The 16,732-nt window shown below is 45.5% G+C and overlaps 1 protein-coding gene and 1 long non-coding RNA gene across 7 annotated transcripts in view; one reads left to right on the top strand and one right to left on the bottom strand.

Annotated features, from left to right (window-relative positions):
• Window positions 1–16,732, bottom strand: part of ARHGEF5 (Rho guanine nucleotide exchange factor 5) — a 33,303-nt gene that overhangs the window by 10,076 nt on the left and 6,495 nt on the right. For 4 of the 6 annotated variants that reach the window (XM_086885119.1, XM_023919099.2, XM_023919101.2 and 1 more), the window contains exon 2: window positions 939–4,452. In XM_086885119.1, the coding sequence (XP_086741245.1) occupies window positions 939–4,437 (3,499 nt within the window). In that variant the 5' untranslated portion in view covers window positions 4,438–4,452. The remainder of the gene's footprint in view (window positions 1–938; window positions 4,453–16,732) is intronic. The other 2 variants (XM_086885120.1, XM_023919100.2) reach the window with 1 other exon arrangement.
• Window positions 12,655–15,755, top strand: LOC111923360 (uncharacterized). Its single transcript, XR_002861041.2, has 2 exons — window positions 12,655–13,209; window positions 14,352–15,755. It is a non-coding gene; the product is annotated as an uncharacterized LOC111923360 (long non-coding RNA).

Raw genomic sequence — 16,732 nt, 5'->3', positions numbered from 1 at the left:
AAAAAAGATGTGAAGAAATTCTAAATCTGAAAAACTGGAAGCAGAAAAAGGGAGAAAACGCAAAGACTGAGGTGCAGTTATGGGTAAGAAGAAAGACAGTACTATTGCCTTGAATATTTTAAAATTTGGATTTAAGAAATTACAAGTCAAACATATGAACAAATCTTGATTCAAGTTCTGCCAAACCTTTTATAACCCTCCACATCCCCCTCCTTTTCCTCTGTGCCAAAAATCCAGCATATTTCAGAGCTTCAACAATAGACTAAAGTAAGAGCTAAAAAGAAGCAATTATTTAAACTTCATGTAAGATATAGTATAGACATACATCCTGATAGCAAGTATTGCTGAATGAGCTAGCTGCATTACAGAAGATGCATGTTGATTGGTGACTTGTGACATCAGTGATTTGACTTCTGTGCAAACTGGGACTTTCAGTTTGATAGATTTGTATTCTCATCTGTACTCTCAAATCCTAAGCTCACAGGAGAATCATCTTTTTTAGAAGGTCAAGTGGGAACCTGAAAGTTCCAGCTGCAAAATAAGGGGAGTAGGCAAATAAACAACTGATAAGAGATGTGGGGTACTGAGGATGGCTCTTCCTTACTGCCTTGGGGATCCATGAAATAAGTTTATTGTTGCAGGTATTAGTGTGGAATGGAGGGACTGAGCCCCAGAGTGCGTCCCTACTCAAGGGAACAAGCAGGATACACACAGCAGCAGAGACATAGGAGGGGACAGCTGGAAAGTGAAGCTTGGGGCAGGACAGGACGGGGCTACAGGGCTGGAGCAATGAGTATCACTAGAAAGGCAAAAGAGCCATGCTAAGCTCCCAGCTCTCATGCCTCCCCAACACATTTCATTTAATTTAATCCTCGTTCTTGATAACTGCACTAGGTTGGAGGGAGGAAGGAAGAAGGGAAATGGAAGAGAGGACTCACGCTGCAAGATGTCTGGTGGTACTGACATCCTCTTCAAACCCTGACGGTGCCAGTCCTTGGTTTTTACTCGGCTTTTAATTGGGTTTTGTTGATTGGCTGCTGGCTCCTGCACAGCTACCCCAATCTTTTTTTTGTCTGGCCAACTTGATGATTTTTCCAAGGGTGCATGTTTGGCCGTTTCTTCCTTTGTCTGGTCTTCTCCTCCTTCCTTCCTTTGCCTGACCCTCCTCTCACCTTCTGTTTTCTCTGTGACTGCCAGTAGAGCCTGGATGTTCTTTGTGTCCACACGGAAGCTGCCTGTGGGCTGCTCCCATCGCAGCTCCTCATCCTGGCAGGTTGCTCTGGTGGTTGGTGGCGACGGAGGGCTGAGGCGGAGGAAGTGGATTGGATTGGTGAATGCAAGCATTGGAAGGAGCTGTGCAGAATCTCTGGTCTTGGAGTCTGCAGATGTTATCAGGCCTTCCAACGAGGGCCAAGAATGGTGGTCAGGTGAGGATTTTCCACTCTCTATATCCATGTGGGGATCTGCTGTTTCAGGGCTGGTGTCAGAGCAGCCAACCAACATTTCATTTCCTAGAGCTGAAAAGCTTTTGGTCAGCAAACTGACCCCTGAGTCATCAGAAGTCTCTGTATCATGGGGACCTGAGTCACCAAGATCCCACTCTCCACCCGCTGGAAGAAGGTAATCTCTCTCTGCTAGACTTTCTCCATCAGAAGCAGAGGCCATGGAGTTAGAATCAGATGCAGAAGTGGCAGTCTGGAGAGGATGGCTTGGAGCAGGGTGAATGGCTCCCAGGTTACCATCATCCATCCCACAGCTGAGGGAGGGCCTGGAGTGCAGTCTGGGAGCCAGTGGCTGGTAACCTTCAGGGGATGGAGGTGGAACAAGGTGATTTGCATGGAATACAGGGGCCTGAGCTTGACTGGGCCTTTGGTCATGGGAAGAAGGATAAGGAAGATGTTTGGCATCATGCTCAGACACCAGAGGTAGGCTTGGGTGGGACACAGGGGACAGAGGGTGTCCTTGCTGTTTCACAGCAAGGACCGTATCATCTTCAGAGAGCCAAGTTAGGGTGCTCAGGACACTAGAAATTCTGGATCCAGGCTCTTTTTGGTATAAGCTACAGTCAGGTTCATCAAATAAAGGCACTTGTGTTTTATGATCCACATTTTCTCCCATTTCTTTTCCTTGGATAATGGCACTTTTCTGGGGAGAGTTTTGCTGAACTGTCTCTGCATGGCTCAGGGGAGTGGAAGTCCTTCCTGGTGTTTGGGATGCTTCCAGAGGCCCTGCAATACTAGCCACAGACCTCCTATCCACAGGAAAGCTGTCTTGCAGAGGAAGGGAGCTTGTGTACTTTTCAGAGAAAGAAGATGGGCCACTAAGGTCCTCATGAAAGCCTTCCCCAGTAGTAAGGAGCCCATGGGAAGTCTTGGCCTCCCCTGCATCTGTCCTTACAACAGCAGTTTCTGCTGGTGTTGGGTCCCACCCTTGTGCAGGAGCAGCTTCGTTGGGTGGCTTCCCTGCAGAGTCTGCCAGCTTGTCCAGGCTGGTGCCCGGACAGTGCTCAGGGGTCACAGAGGTTATTCTGGCACCCTCCTGCTCTGGAACAGATGCTGACACTGCTGAGGTGAGCTCTGAGGGGGAAGCTGGAATGCTGGAAGCTTTTCCTGTTACGGGATGAAGATCTATGGGATCAGGTGGCTCCAAGTTACCAGTAACAGAGGAAGGCTGTGCTGGAACAAGAGCCTCTGGGTTCTCTCCACTAGAAGGTGCTGTCACCCCTCCACAGAGTGATGCATCTCTTTTATCAAACCTCTGGATAGTTTCTCCATGACCACCGCTGTGCTCATTCTCCCTGCCCACTTGTGTCTTACCATCCCAGTGAGCTTCTCCAATATCCTGATCACCAATGAAAAAGCTGCCAGAGTCCATCTGGTCAGAGACATGGCACATGTGTGGAGTTCCCCACCCTGGGTTCAGGTTATTTGAGGACAGAGGGCCAACAGCAGGTGGCTGACATCCAGAACCTGCTTCTGTGACATGAGCTTTCAGCAGCACGTCCTCACCAGGATGCTGATCCACAGAGACAGGTTCCCCAGGTGGAAATGCTGATCCTGTTTGCTCAGACAAGGAAGCATCCTCCAAACCACACACATTCACATTATGCCTGAGAACAGAGGGTATCTCTGACCCAAAAGCTGATGATAGAGCCTGTAGTTTGAGCTCTTCCCCCAGTCTGAGCTCTTCCCTCTGCAGTTGTTCTGGCTCATTTTGTTCCTTGTTTTTCTGGTCTTTAAGCTTCAAAGGTTTGCCTTCTTCCAACAGATTCTGCTCTCTGCACTCTTCCTCCTCCTCTTCTGGCTGAAGTTCAGATGCTGCGTCCTCCCAAACTGTCTCATTCACTTCCTCTGTCCTTTTAGCAGTACTCTTTCCTTGGAAAGCACTCTCTGCTGAAGGGGCAGGTCTGCCCTCAATTTTTCTGTGATCATCTTCTAGATGAAGGCATTTGGAAGCAGATGAGTTCTCTTTATGAACCATTCCCTGGTCTTTGACCATGCTGGTATTCCCTGTTTCACCAGCTGAGGTGCTTCCTTCTGCTTGTCGTGAACACATTTGGCAGTCACGTGTTAAGGTGGAAGACAACTGATGGGAAGAGGAAGATTCTGTATTCTCTTCCAAACCCTGGGGTGCTCTTAAGTTTTCCTGAACATCTTCCGAAGTGTAAGGTTTAGCTGTGTCTTCTACTGCTCCCTCTGAGCTAGGCTGCTCATCAGGTGCTGGTGCCAACTTTTTGGTGCTTTGCTCCTGCTCTGCACCAGCATCAACCTCCTGCAAAGAATCCCTGGAGATGTTATCCAGAAAGGGTTCAGCTTTATAATGCCCTTCTGAAACAGTTTTACATACCAAAAAGCACTTAGGTGTCTCTCTCTGAGAGGAAATGGCAACAGCCAAAGGGGATTTAATTTGCTGGGCCTGGGGGTCTAAGCCGCGAAAAGCCAGTTCTGTCTGGCACTGAGGAAACTCAGTGCTGAGGTTCACAGCCTGCAGGATGGGGCTGCCAGGGGCTGGCTCATCCTGGACTCTGCTGTGAGAGGAAGGGTCCTGGTTGCTTTCCAGGTCAAGCAGTTCCAAATGCCTAAGTTTCACAGAATAATCCAGTCCACCCTCCTCTAAAAGCATTTCTCCTTCCATTTCTGAGAGTCTCTTTTGAGGCTCTCTATGCCCTTGGCCTTGTTCCAGTCCTGCTGGCACTGTTTGCATAGAGTTAGAGGGTCTGCCCAGCATCTCTGCTGCTTTCCCTGGAGCAACAAGGCAGTCCTTGGGTGTGCTGAGCTCTGCTCCCTTTGCAGAGTTAGATGGGCTGGTGCTCATTTCGGCTGCTGTGTGAGTGGCATGATGCTCTCCTTCCACAGCTGAAGAATCCCAGGCTTCCCCAGTGATGCTGCTGGCTCCTGGGGGAGTGGTACCTCCCTCACTGTTTTCTTCAGACTCCATCAGGGACACATCCTGCTGAAGAAAAATGCATTTTTCTGTTACTACTTCATAATGATACAATGGACTTAATTCACTGCTTCTACTGCAGCTGATAAAAACCAAAAACAAAACCAACACCACATACCTAGTCGGTGATAAGAGCTGGGAAACAAAGACTGAGAACAGGCAAACACCACATGAAAGCTTCTAGTATGACAGTAACACCAAAATAACCCCACTGGTGTCTTTTTAGTTTCGCATGCAAATGCAGAAAAGTGACTTTGGTCAAAGAGCAGGGGTACTGAGCTCTCTGCAATGGCCACAGGGCAACCTATGAAAAATGGTGGCCATGGGTGGTTATCTCAGACTAGAAAGGGGGTACCAGAAGGCATCCAGAGAACAAGACCATTTTCAAAAATCTCTATTGATTTTCATGGGGCAGGGTGGACAAATACTCCTGGCCTCTTCTAGCCGAGTTTAAAAGTTGTCTCTGATTTTCGCCTGCTCTTTGGATCTCTGTGTTGGTCTGGACCTCATTGCAAATGATTGCAGAAATTAATTAACAAGACATAAGAACATAAGAATTTGATTAACAGGTAACTAGGACATGACACCAGACACAAGATATTTGAAGGCTGTGAACCACTTGGGTTGAAAGGAGTAGCTCTGGTGTGTGTGGACTAATCTACAGACTATAAAGGGAAATTACGTCATTACCTAGTTTACTCTTTTAAGGAGGGGGAAAAAGGAAAAAAAAAAAAAAGAAAAAGCCATCTCAGGATTGTTGGACAGTTTCCCAAAGGATATAGTGGAATTTCCCATCCACTGCTGCATTTGAAGTTCAGACATGACAAAGCACTAGGGAATGCACATTTGGAATATGTCTGTGAAAAGGAAGAATCTGATTCACCACTTTTATCTCTCTGGCTTCTACCACAACCTACAATCCCTACCTGGAAAAAAACCAAGAAGGAGACTAACTGTTATGCTCTTTCTCTTTTCTTCTGTGGTGATTTCCTTGTGCTAGAGTGGCTCTACAGTCACAAGTACCAACCTCTGATCCCACACAGAAAGTAAAAGCAGCGAGGGCATAATTACATCTGAACTAACTGTCCCAGTTAGCTCCATGGCCAGGGCAGGCCTGGCCTGAAAGCTGGTTTAGCTTCTATTTTCCCTTACATCAAGTGAAAAAAAACACCTGCTCTGAAGGCAAGGAGCGCATGCTCTGGAGCTGGAACTGAAGCATTTTATACATCTTCATCATGGATATTGTCATCACAGAATTATAGAATGATTTGGGTTGGAAGGGGCATTAAAGATCATCCAGATCCAACCCCCCTACCATGGGCAGGGACATCTTCCAGCCATCCCACGTTGCTCAGCCCCAGAGCAAAACATGGCCTTGAACACTTCCAAGGATGGGGCAGCCACAGCTTCTCTGGGCAACCTGTACCAGTGCCTTACCACTCTCATATTAAAGGATCTTTTCCCAATATCGAACTTAAATTTCTCCTCTTTTGGTTTAAAACATATCCCCCTTGTCCTATGACAACCTGCCTATATAAAAAGTAGCTCTCCCTATTTCTATACACCCCTTTTAAGTACTGGAAGAGTGAAATGAGGTCTTCGTGGAGCCTTCCCTTCTCCAGGCTGAACAACCCCAATTCTAAAAAATATGAGGAAAATAACTGAGTTAGCTAATTGAGTTAACTCATCAGCTAACTACTTCCTGTGTATTTTTTTCTTATGGAATCTGTATTTTTTTTATAGTAAAAAGACAGTCTTTCTTACAAAACCAGGCCAAAACCAGGGTTTTTCAGCAATTTGGATTTTCCCTTCCAAGCAGTGAGTAGTTGTAATAGCTATAATTTTAACAACCAGTTTGTTTCAAAGGGATATATCCATTTAGGGAGTTCCCACAGGCTTCCACCAGGTCTTGCTGCTGACAGCTGCTACTAAACCATCTGGATGCTGCTAAACTCTCTTTTCAAAGGTTCCACATCAGATCACTCTTGTGCTACACTGCTCTTGACCCTCCTGGCTGCCCCACCTGAGTCTCCTCAACTCCAGGCCTAGAAAAGTAGTACTTCTCACAGCCAACACAGACAGTTTTTGGAGCACAGAGACTGTTCAGGGAGACACAAGCTGCTGACTAAGGAAGGTTTACTATTACTAAAGGTAGGATGGCTCATAAAGATCTGAATAGTAAGGTACTCAAACTTAAGCCCACACTTTGTCAAGGGAAAAACTCTTGCTCACTGTTTCACAGATGTACACAGCACTGAATTTCCTTTTATTAAGCTCAAAACCAGTTTCCACTTCCATGGCTCTGTTGCAAGGGATTTGGACAGGCAAAAGGATGAGTTTAAAGCTGCATATGGAGCAGTTCCATGATGATACTGGGAGGTAGGGTAGAGTGAGGTGCACAGCACATCAACACTGGAAGCTGCCAAGTGAGATTTGTCTCATCATATTACTGCCGAGTGTTTTGCACACCTCAGGGAGAGCAGGAGAGGAGCTTTGGGAAGTGAGGAAGGACAAGGAGCAGGCAAACCTTCTGCAGAGACAGGAGGGGAGGACTTATGCATCTCACCAGGGAAACTGTTAACCTCCCGGTCAAAGACTGGGTGCGCCATAGCAGAAGACTCATGTCTGCAATCAGGATTTCATGGAGATGGAAAAGGAAATAATAAAACAAGACTGACAGCACCTGTAGTCTTCGCACGCAGAGCAGCTATAAAGCTCAAGAGCCCAATAATTAGCAGAAGAGAATGCCTGTGGAGCACTGCCATGCTAAACTCCCAATGCTGGTCTGCTCCATCAGAGGAGGGCCCAGGAGACCCAGGAGACCTCCAGGAACTCAGCTACCCAAAGCAAACTTTCAATTAGCATTTTCAGCAGGGCCAATAGCATGACAGAGCAGCACACAGGACCTATCTAGTATCTGCCACTAGGCAGGATATGCAAACTCTCAGAGACAATTCACTGTTTCCCCTTTTGTAGCTTACTGATCTTTGACATCTCTCACTGGATCAGATGATGAGTTGGCCATCGCTCCCTCATATGCTCTGTCTGTGGAACAGATAAAGCGATGCTCCCTGTTGAGATAAAGCCACTCAGACTCTTCTCCCAAGAGGGCCTGGAAACACCAGACTTCAGCTCCAATGCATCCAGCTTTTGGGTGATTCTGGGTGCACAGAACCCCTCAAAACTGGAACAGTGAGAAAGAGCAGCTGGCCACACACCAGCATGAAAACAGAGGGGCAATGCTTGGTCCTGCTGCAGTCACAGGCACAAAATCTGAGGGAAGAAGGGGGAAGGAGCTGGTCTGGTGAGCAGAGAAGGACAGCAGTGAAAGCGTGAGGGCACAATTCATCCACAACTTTCCCAGATTACAAAAGGCAATGTGAATGTCGTACTTCCTTCCACTGTGGGTTAATTCACCTGGACTGAGATGACAAACACTTCTGGTTTTAAATAGAAAGTACCTCACCTTCCCTCCCCACCTCCTCCAACAAACAAGAAAGGAGCAATAACAAGTGCTATCAAGCACAGACAAGCCCTTCAGCTAGCCAGGAAGCAAGGCTACGCACAAGTGGAGCCCTGAGATCCTCCTCCTCCTCCAAAACTGGGGAGAGACGGAGCTCTCTGCCTGCCACCTTGGCCCTCCCCGTGAGGTGCTGGGTGCCACCCAGCTGCCCTTGGCCCCACTCCCCATCCTGCTCCCTGCCGTAGGCCATGGGGCAGCCCACACGCCCAGGCTGCTGCAAACATGTGGATGGAGCTGCTTCGGCCCAGTTGCAGCCATGAGCTTCTGGCAGCAGAGGAGAAAGCTGTTTAGCAAGGACACCCTTTTTCTTACTGAAACAAAGTTTCCCAAGTCGTCCCTAGTTTGGGCTTATCCTTGCTGGTGCAGTCACAGCCTGGTGTAGCAATGCCAAAGCTGGCTTTAAGGGCTGCAGCTCAGGCATGAAAGAGTTTTGTGTTTGGCTCTAACACCCACCCAAAAAACAATAAGACTGCCTTGAGCCTTTTCCTGCTATCTCAGCTTCGTTTAATCATCTTGGTCACACAGTTCAGGTATACTGTGTACACAGAGGGGAAATTTAGGTTAGATATTAGGAAGGAATTCTTTCCTGTGAGGGTGGAGAGGCCCTGGCACAGGTTGGCCAGAAAGATTGTGGCTGCCCCATCCCTAGCAGTGTCCAAAGCCAGGTTGGATGGGGTCCTGAGCAACCTGGTTGAGTGGAAGGTGTTCCTGCCCTGTGGCAGATGGGTTTGGGATTAGGTGATCTTTAAGGTCGCTTCCAACCCCTTAACATTCTATGATTTGAATCAACTCAGAGCCAGCCTTTCTCCTACAAGAGAATCTCTCTACAAGATCCAGATCTCAGTGTGCAGGACAGCACCATTTCCCCCAGGATGCCACACACTGGACTTCAGTTTGATGAGACACCCAGAAAACTGAACACAAAGCCTGCCCTGCCACAAGCCTCAATTTTTATACTTCCTCAGCCTCAATTTTCTGTAATTCCTGCCATGCTTAGGCTGGCTTCCTCAGCTGCATGACCCTCTACGTGAGAGATTCCCACTGCACATATTCCCCTGCAAAGAAACAGTCACCAATCTTCACACACCACCCTGGGTTGCTCTATCGCTGTACAACCCATCAAGGGAGGTGAAGGAGGGTGGTCAAAACTCTTGAGCTCAGGAAGAGATAACACAGGGTGCTAGAGATAAGAAGGAAGGAGGGAAATAATGTAACATGGAGTCAGCTTTCAGGGCATGGAGAGCAGGAGCTTGATGAAGGAAAGGACTTAAGAGAGAAAGAAAGAGGATCTAAAAAAGAAAAATAATGCAGAGTCTATTTCTGTGCTACACAGTACTGGTAATGTTCTGGGAACCAGGAGCTGCCTCAGGTGTCTTAGGCAGGAGAGAACAAAGCAAAGCTGCCAATAGCACCTGACCTCCTGGAAAATTCATCTGAGCTCCTACAGAAGCTTGAGAAATGCAGGTGAGACCTCCCAGACACACCAGTGCAGAGAATCTGCCCGAGTTTTAGCACACCCAGTCGCAGCTTTCACTCATTGTAGGCACAATCATGATACACTTAACCTAATAATTATCCAATGACTCACTGAGGGAGGAAAAAAAGGATAATCTTCCATACTTTTCTTACATTGGTTTCTATTTAATTAGATTATAATACTTAATGCTAACAAAAAAAAAAGTGTCAGAGAAAAATAATTTTGGGTTGAACACAATTTCATCTTGGAAATTGCTACTGAACATTTGGCAAATAGCAAGTGAAGAACGTGGCTTGGATTGTACATTGCACTTCCCAGAGATGCAATAAAAGTGATTCATTCTTAAGATAAAATGGGGTCACCCGTAAAGCAAAAAACCCAGCTTGCTCTAAGCAGAGGTTAAGTTTATATTCATAAAAGTAATGGGTAAGCCCTGATATTCCATAGGCTTCTAATATGAGAATAACCAAGAATAGTGTGTGATTCTCACTGCTAGAGCTCAGTGGAAAGATAATTGACACTACCTGGTGAACAGCAGAATTCCCACAGTGGGAGTAATGTGTTGAGTCACTGCAAGTTGCTCTGTGCAGGTCTCTCTGCAAACTCTGGGGATGGACAACTGATAGAAACATCAGGAGCACTAAAGGAGGCAGGAACTTCCCAAATTACTTTCCTCATGATATTTGATGCAGAGGTGGCTGCTAGCAGCATGCTATACACATTCCTACATGGCATGTCTGCCACGAACTCGAGGAGTTCCCAGTTCCTCTTTGAGCAGGATGATTCAGGACCTGCATGGGGCAGATTCTCCAGTTAGCAGCAGAAATCTCAGTCTCTCAGTACGCTATGGACGTGTGAGCCAGAATCCCACGCTGCTGCTTTTGAGCCCCAGATTAAAGAACGCTCATGTTTGCACCAAACCATTCTGACAGATGCAAATGCCCTTAAGACATCAAAGGACTGGGAAACACTCGAAAGCTTGGCCTTGCCAAGCCTGCACAGTGGAACCATTTGTGAGCACAGCTGTTGTCACGTTACCTGTACCCGTCCTGAGCACAGTTAAGCTACAGACGGATAAGGATGAACAATATTCAGCAAACTGAACTGGGATAAACTGTCCTGCCCTGCAAAGACAGCCCCCAAAGTTATCCTGTCTGATGCAAACGTGTAATATAACCTCTTTCACAGCCAGGACAAGTTCCACCTGGAAAACTGTCAGATTTCTGGTAGTGGTCAGAGCCCCACAGAAGACAAAGCTGGAATTTTTTAGCAGTGTGGGATGACTGACAAGCTAAACACTAATATATACCCAGCCATAAATATCCTGGCAAAAATCCTGCTTTTTTATCAATAGGTAAAGCATGTCCTATGCAACTAAAAAAAAAGCTAAAATACCCATAAAACTGCACTTGTATATCATTCCAGGGTAGGGATGGCACAGTGTCATCAGCCATAACAGCAGAAAAGTCTGTCATGCTTTGGCTTCAATATTGTACCATCAATTGGAGAGAACAATAAAAAACTGTTTGATTTAGAATCCCATGAGATAGCAACCACAACAACAAATCACACATTTATCCTTGTATTGTGCTCTCAGAATGCATGTTCTCAGTCTTAGCTCCTCATATCAGTTTCAATTACCTTATGACTACAGAAATGAGATTTATTTTTAAAAGTTATGAAATTTGTATCACAATCAAAAATACTTGGCAATACTGTAACAGTGATGGAGCTTTGTACAGAAAACTGCAGCTAAAGAAATAAAAAAAAAAAATAATAAAAAAAAAAATCTATCCAAAAGGGATGTAGAGATGTATGTGGAAAAAACAGGTTTTGGTACAACCCTCCCCTAACCCAGCTTCTCAGGAAACAAATAATTTTTTTCTTAGAAATTTAACTGGTGTCCTTAGATCGAAGAAGCTACCACAAGACAAGTTTGCTATTGGAAGCAAACAGTATTAGATATAAATAAAATGTTACAAGTAATGTAAATGTGGGAAAACACCACTGGGGACCCCTTCCCTCTCCCTTGCGGAAAAACAGCTTTACACACCCAAAGCCACAGGAATTGTGTGGGTGCTGAATAGGAAGGTACTAATGCGAACACACAGAAAACTTGTTGCTACTCACGGTCTAAGGCTTGTATGGCCAACTGGCACAGGTTTACTGTGTGCATCACAACATTTTCTGCTTCTCATACAGTCCCACTTCCTAGAATAATGTGGTTATGTCAGAGTTTTGGCTTACAATTAAGAAAAAATGGATTTATGTCCTTTAATGGGCATGGAAAAGGCCAGAAAAAGTAAGTATGACTCAAAAATTAGATCTCATCTCGGTTTATCTAAATTTCTTAATCCTAAGCCTTAGTTTGTAACTAAGGAGAGGAAGGGCAATTCCTTGTTCCCTCTCTGCCTGATTCCTGTTTTCCAAAGGTTGGGACTCATGACAGTGCAGAATATTTAGGCCTGATTCAGTGAGTTACAAGAGCTACCAGAAACTAAAAAAAGGGCAGAGAAGTACACTGTGATATAACTGGGTTAACAAAGATGAATAACCAAATTTGTCAGGCCCAATTTAGGTATTTGCAGATATCCTGCAATGTTCATTTGTTTATATTCCATTCCTTAAAAAAAAAAAGGAAAAAAAAAAATAAAAAGGAGAGTTTCTTCAATTCCTTCTGCTGCTGACTGTACAAACTATCCAACAGCACCTGGAACTGAATCTTAAGAAATCTCAATTAAGACCTGACATGGAACCCTGAAAATCCAGAACACCTGAAATCCAAAACAGACCAATTTACTATGCATCCAGGTTGCTGCCAACATCTCCCTCATGCCAGTGCACACATGACCATGTATGAGCCATCCCAGGGAGTTGTCAAGCCAAAAACAAACAACCCAGAAGCAGAGCGATGTGAGCAGCCATAAAGGTGTGACACAGGAGAAAAGATAAGTGAAGTTAAATCTGACAGCTTTCTGCACTAGTTGCATATGGAATCAGAGAATGGTTTGGGTTGGAAGGGTCTTTAAAGCCCATCCCCCTGCCATGGGCAGAGACATCTTCCACTGGCCCAGGTTGCTCAGAACCACATCCAATCTGGCCTGGAACACTTCCAGGGAAAGGGCAGCCACAGCTGCTCTGGGCAACCTGTGCCAGGGCCTCACCACCCTCACAGGGAACAATTTCCTCCTGATATCCCATCTAAACCTACTGCCAGTTTGAAGCCATCCCCGCCCTTGTCCTGTCACTCCAGGCCCTTGTCCAGAGTCTCTCTCCATCTTTCCTGTGGGTTCCCTTCAGGCACTGCAAGGCCACAATGAGGTCACCACTAAGCCGCCTCTTCTCCAGGCTGAACAATCCCAATTGCCTCAGCATATCCTCATAGCAGAAGTCCTCCATCCCTCAAAGCATCTTGGTGGCCTCCTCTGGACTGGCCCCAGCAGGTCCATGTCCTCGGTGTGCTGAGACCCCAGAGCAGCTGTACAAGATGTACAAGAGGACAAGAACACAGGGCTGGGCAGCAAAGCAGAAGTAGGAAAGCAGAAACCTGGACTTAGCCCTAGTTCTGGTGAAACCACACCCAGGATCCACAGTCTAGTCCCAGACACTCCAGTGTAGGTGTCTCTCCGTGTGTGACTGCCAAGCGCTCCACACACAGAGCCAGGTGCTCCCTCGGCAGCCCACACACACCAGCAACAGCAGAGCAGGAAGGTTTTACACCCTCAGTCCTGGCCCTCTGCTAGGAACATGTCTGCTGCCCTTCCAGGTGAGAAGTGGGCACCAGGGGAAGCAGGATATTCTAACTGGGACCATTTCTAAACGAGCCATTGTTTTTATGGTTTAATGTTTCCTTGTCTCATTATTGCCACTGACTCTGCCATTTCAGTGAACCCACAGACAGCCTTCTCCCCATAGGAAAGGGCTGGTTCTGAGGGGATGTTGTATGGAAGTGAGGTCAATTAGGAGACAGCTTGTGACCAACTCTGCAAACAAGTAACAACATGTAGGAGATCTTAGGAAAAACCCTGGAAACCTCAAACTATCTGCAAAGTCTAGCAGGGAAATAGTCCAAAGGGAGGGGAAGGGGAATGGAAAGGGGGAAGGGAAGACTTGTTTGTGACCTTGTCTTTCAGATCAAGCTGTGCAAAGTTGTATAAATCAGGGGTTTAAATGCTGTAACTGATACACATCAGTCTTAGAAAATGCTTCTTATAACCAGCTTCACCAATTAGTACTACCTTATTTCAAGGTTTATAGTAGTAATTGCAGGCCATAGATGTTGTAGTTAAGATTCAGCATTAGTTCCTAATACTATCATTAACACAGTGTATTATAAAAATTAAAGAAAAAAGGGTAGAGCCCTACAGGCACAATCTTAAAAAAATTAAGAAACAGCACACACCTATGAACAGTACTGATATTCTCTATTTCAGTATTATTTCCCCTTCTTTATCAATGGGTAAAAATTATATCCGCATACTTTCATGTTCAGTACACCTCCAAGTGTGGATTAATTTAAAGCATTCATTTTATACCAGCATAGAAATATCACTAACTTTAATGCATTAATTAAAATATTTTCTCCGTTTTAATAATTAAACAAGTTTCAATGCATAAAGAACAACTAGAGATATTTTAATCCTTCCTCCCTCCATTTTAACTCTTCTGCATATGAATGAGGGGGCAGAGTCTGTTTCCCACCACCACCCTCCCAGATTTTATAAAACAGCACTCCTTGACGGTTTCATGACTCTTCAGATATTAGCTGAGCAATTAGGATCCTAAGACTGAGATTTGAGAATCTTTGAAGACATCAACTCTGACTCTTCTTGACTGGCCTACGGCTTCCTTTTCCTCAGCCCTGTGGAAACACCCTGTGTAACACCACCTCTCTCTTTCCCCTCCCAGGTCCCACCTTATCAGATGGCGATGCTGAGGAGTAAAATAATGCCTGTGTGCCTCAACTTCACCCCAAGCTCCTGACTTTAGTGTGCCATTGAGAAATTAGAGGATGAGGAAACTTAACAGTGGCCTGTGAGTAACAGTGGAAAATTGAGCCAATAAAATTTCCTTCACCTCTTTTATGACACGGTCACAAAATGACAGCTCTGACTGAGGAATGCAAAGTCCTCGCGTCCCCTGGCCTACGCAGGCGTGCATGGCATATTCTAATTGGACTGGTACATACCTTCCCGTCCATGAGAGACTTCCCCTGGGAAGCCATAGGCACCAGGCAAATGAAATCGGAGACTCGGCTCCTTCACCTTCCCATTACCTGCAACATGCTTTGATCAGTGGGGCATAAATAAACACATGAATGTCCCATCTCTGCCAAGGTCAACGAGATGCAGCAGAGTTCCTCCAGTCACCTGAACGAGTTCATTGGACTTGGGATGGGGCAAAATGCTTTACTGTGCTCAAAAAAAAATCACTGGATGTAACAACAAAGGGTATGATGTGGTATGACTACTGTAGTTTGGGAAAGCTAAAAGCCATAGAGAGCCTGAAGGGGAAAGGGTTGGGATTGTCAATGGACCATAACCAAGAAGGAAGAGCCAAAGTTCTTGGAGTCCTCTTCCCAAACACCCTCCTGTATGGAAAATTTGGTCTAACCTCTGCCAGACTGATGCACCTGAGGAACCCAGCTTTCAGCACAAATCTTTGCTGCCCATTACCGAAGCCAGCACCTCACCTCTTCCATTTGTGCCAGCTAAGGTGCAATACAGCAATCCCCACAGCAGGACATGCAGCAATCCTGCTTTTGATGCAAACAGTAGGTGGCAAAGATGCACCCTGCTGTTTTATGTCTTGCCTCTCCTCACAGCTATAGCTTATGAGCAGTTAAACATGGGTGCAGTCACTAAAAAATTTCAAGTCAGTGGGGCCCACAAAGGATAGCTGTTATCACCAGTAACATAATCCAGACTGGAAGGGGAACACACATTAGGAGCTCTCCTTCCTTCAGTGCCCCACTGCAGTCATTCACTAAAAGAAGTCTCTACAGAAGATTTAGACTGTAACTGGTTTTGGCATATTTTAAGGGCAACCAAGAAAGGACCCATCCAGCAGAATTTCCCATTCCTAGCTCTAGCTGTTTGCAGCAGTTTCTTTCTGTCTGAGGGTCATCTTTGCAGCTAGGGCAACAGTAACCCCTCCTACCTCACAGCATTAGGCAGGGAGTGGCTGCTCAGTGTACTGAATATGCAAAGGCCTGTAATAAGCCCTGTATCTGATTGCAACCATAAGCAAAGTCTTATTTAAGCAATCCCTTCCCCAACAAAAATATATCAGCTGCTCACTTGGTTCTTTCCCCCCGGGTCTTTTTGCCTCCAAGTTCTTCCAGATAACAAAACACATTACTAAGGTATTTTCCTTTTGTGATGTAAAGTTGTTTACTACAAATAACAGATTTTTCACACAATGTAGTGCACATTATTAGTTGTTTTGGCTCATTCTGGTATCACACTTGTACTGGAGGAGTCTCACCACCCAGTCAGTGAAAGCCCCACTCCCATAACCTCACACACGTCAGATATTCACTATAGTTGTCTATTTCTCACTGTGCCCACATTCAGGGGAGATCCTTCTTCCAATTCCATCCATTTTATGAACTCAGGACATACAGCATCTGTTATTTCTTGCTCCACTAAACACGAAACTGTGTTTCTCTACCAAACTATAGTTTAAAATCAAGCTGGTGTTTTTGCACGTGCTTTGCTTGACACTTCTGTATTTGTCTCCCACATCAGTTAATACCTTTTTTCACCTTTCAGTGCACTTTGTTCCCTCTTTTCATCAGTCACAACAAAACCTTTTGCCACATTTTAAATTAAGCTTTCAAAGGCAACATTCTAGTAAAACACAATTATAATACATTTCAGGGCAGATTTGCTTCCATACAGCCTCGCTGAACATGAGATTTCTGATCATGCTAGTTTTCACTGCATACACAATGTTGCACATCTCACTTTTTCTTGCTCTAGTCTCTTCTAAAGTAATTTTGCTATGATTATCAGAGCCAGAATCAATCCATCTTTCCCCTTTTATACTCAGATGCTTATTTTCATGTCTGGTATCACTGTTATCACACACTCAGCAACTGGATAGGCAAAAATGACGTTGGCAGGGAATGAAGGAAGAAATGTCTGTTGTGCATCTGATGATACCCACCAGGCAATTCAGCTGTCATGATTCTTCTAGACACACAGACACAAATTTTAGCTGCTTTTCACAGCCCTGGCCTTCCTTTGTGACACAGCACACACTACAATGACATAACTTGCATGCCT

Source organism: Cyanistes caeruleus, chromosome 4 (genome assembly GCF_971803275.1).
Source record: "Cyanistes caeruleus chromosome 4, bCyaCae1.hap1.1, whole genome shotgun sequence".
Classification (NCBI taxonomy): domain Eukaryota; kingdom Metazoa; phylum Chordata; class Aves; order Passeriformes; family Paridae; genus Cyanistes; species Cyanistes caeruleus.
Note: the sequence above shows the minus strand (reverse complement) of the source record. Positions and strands in the feature narration are given on the sequence as shown.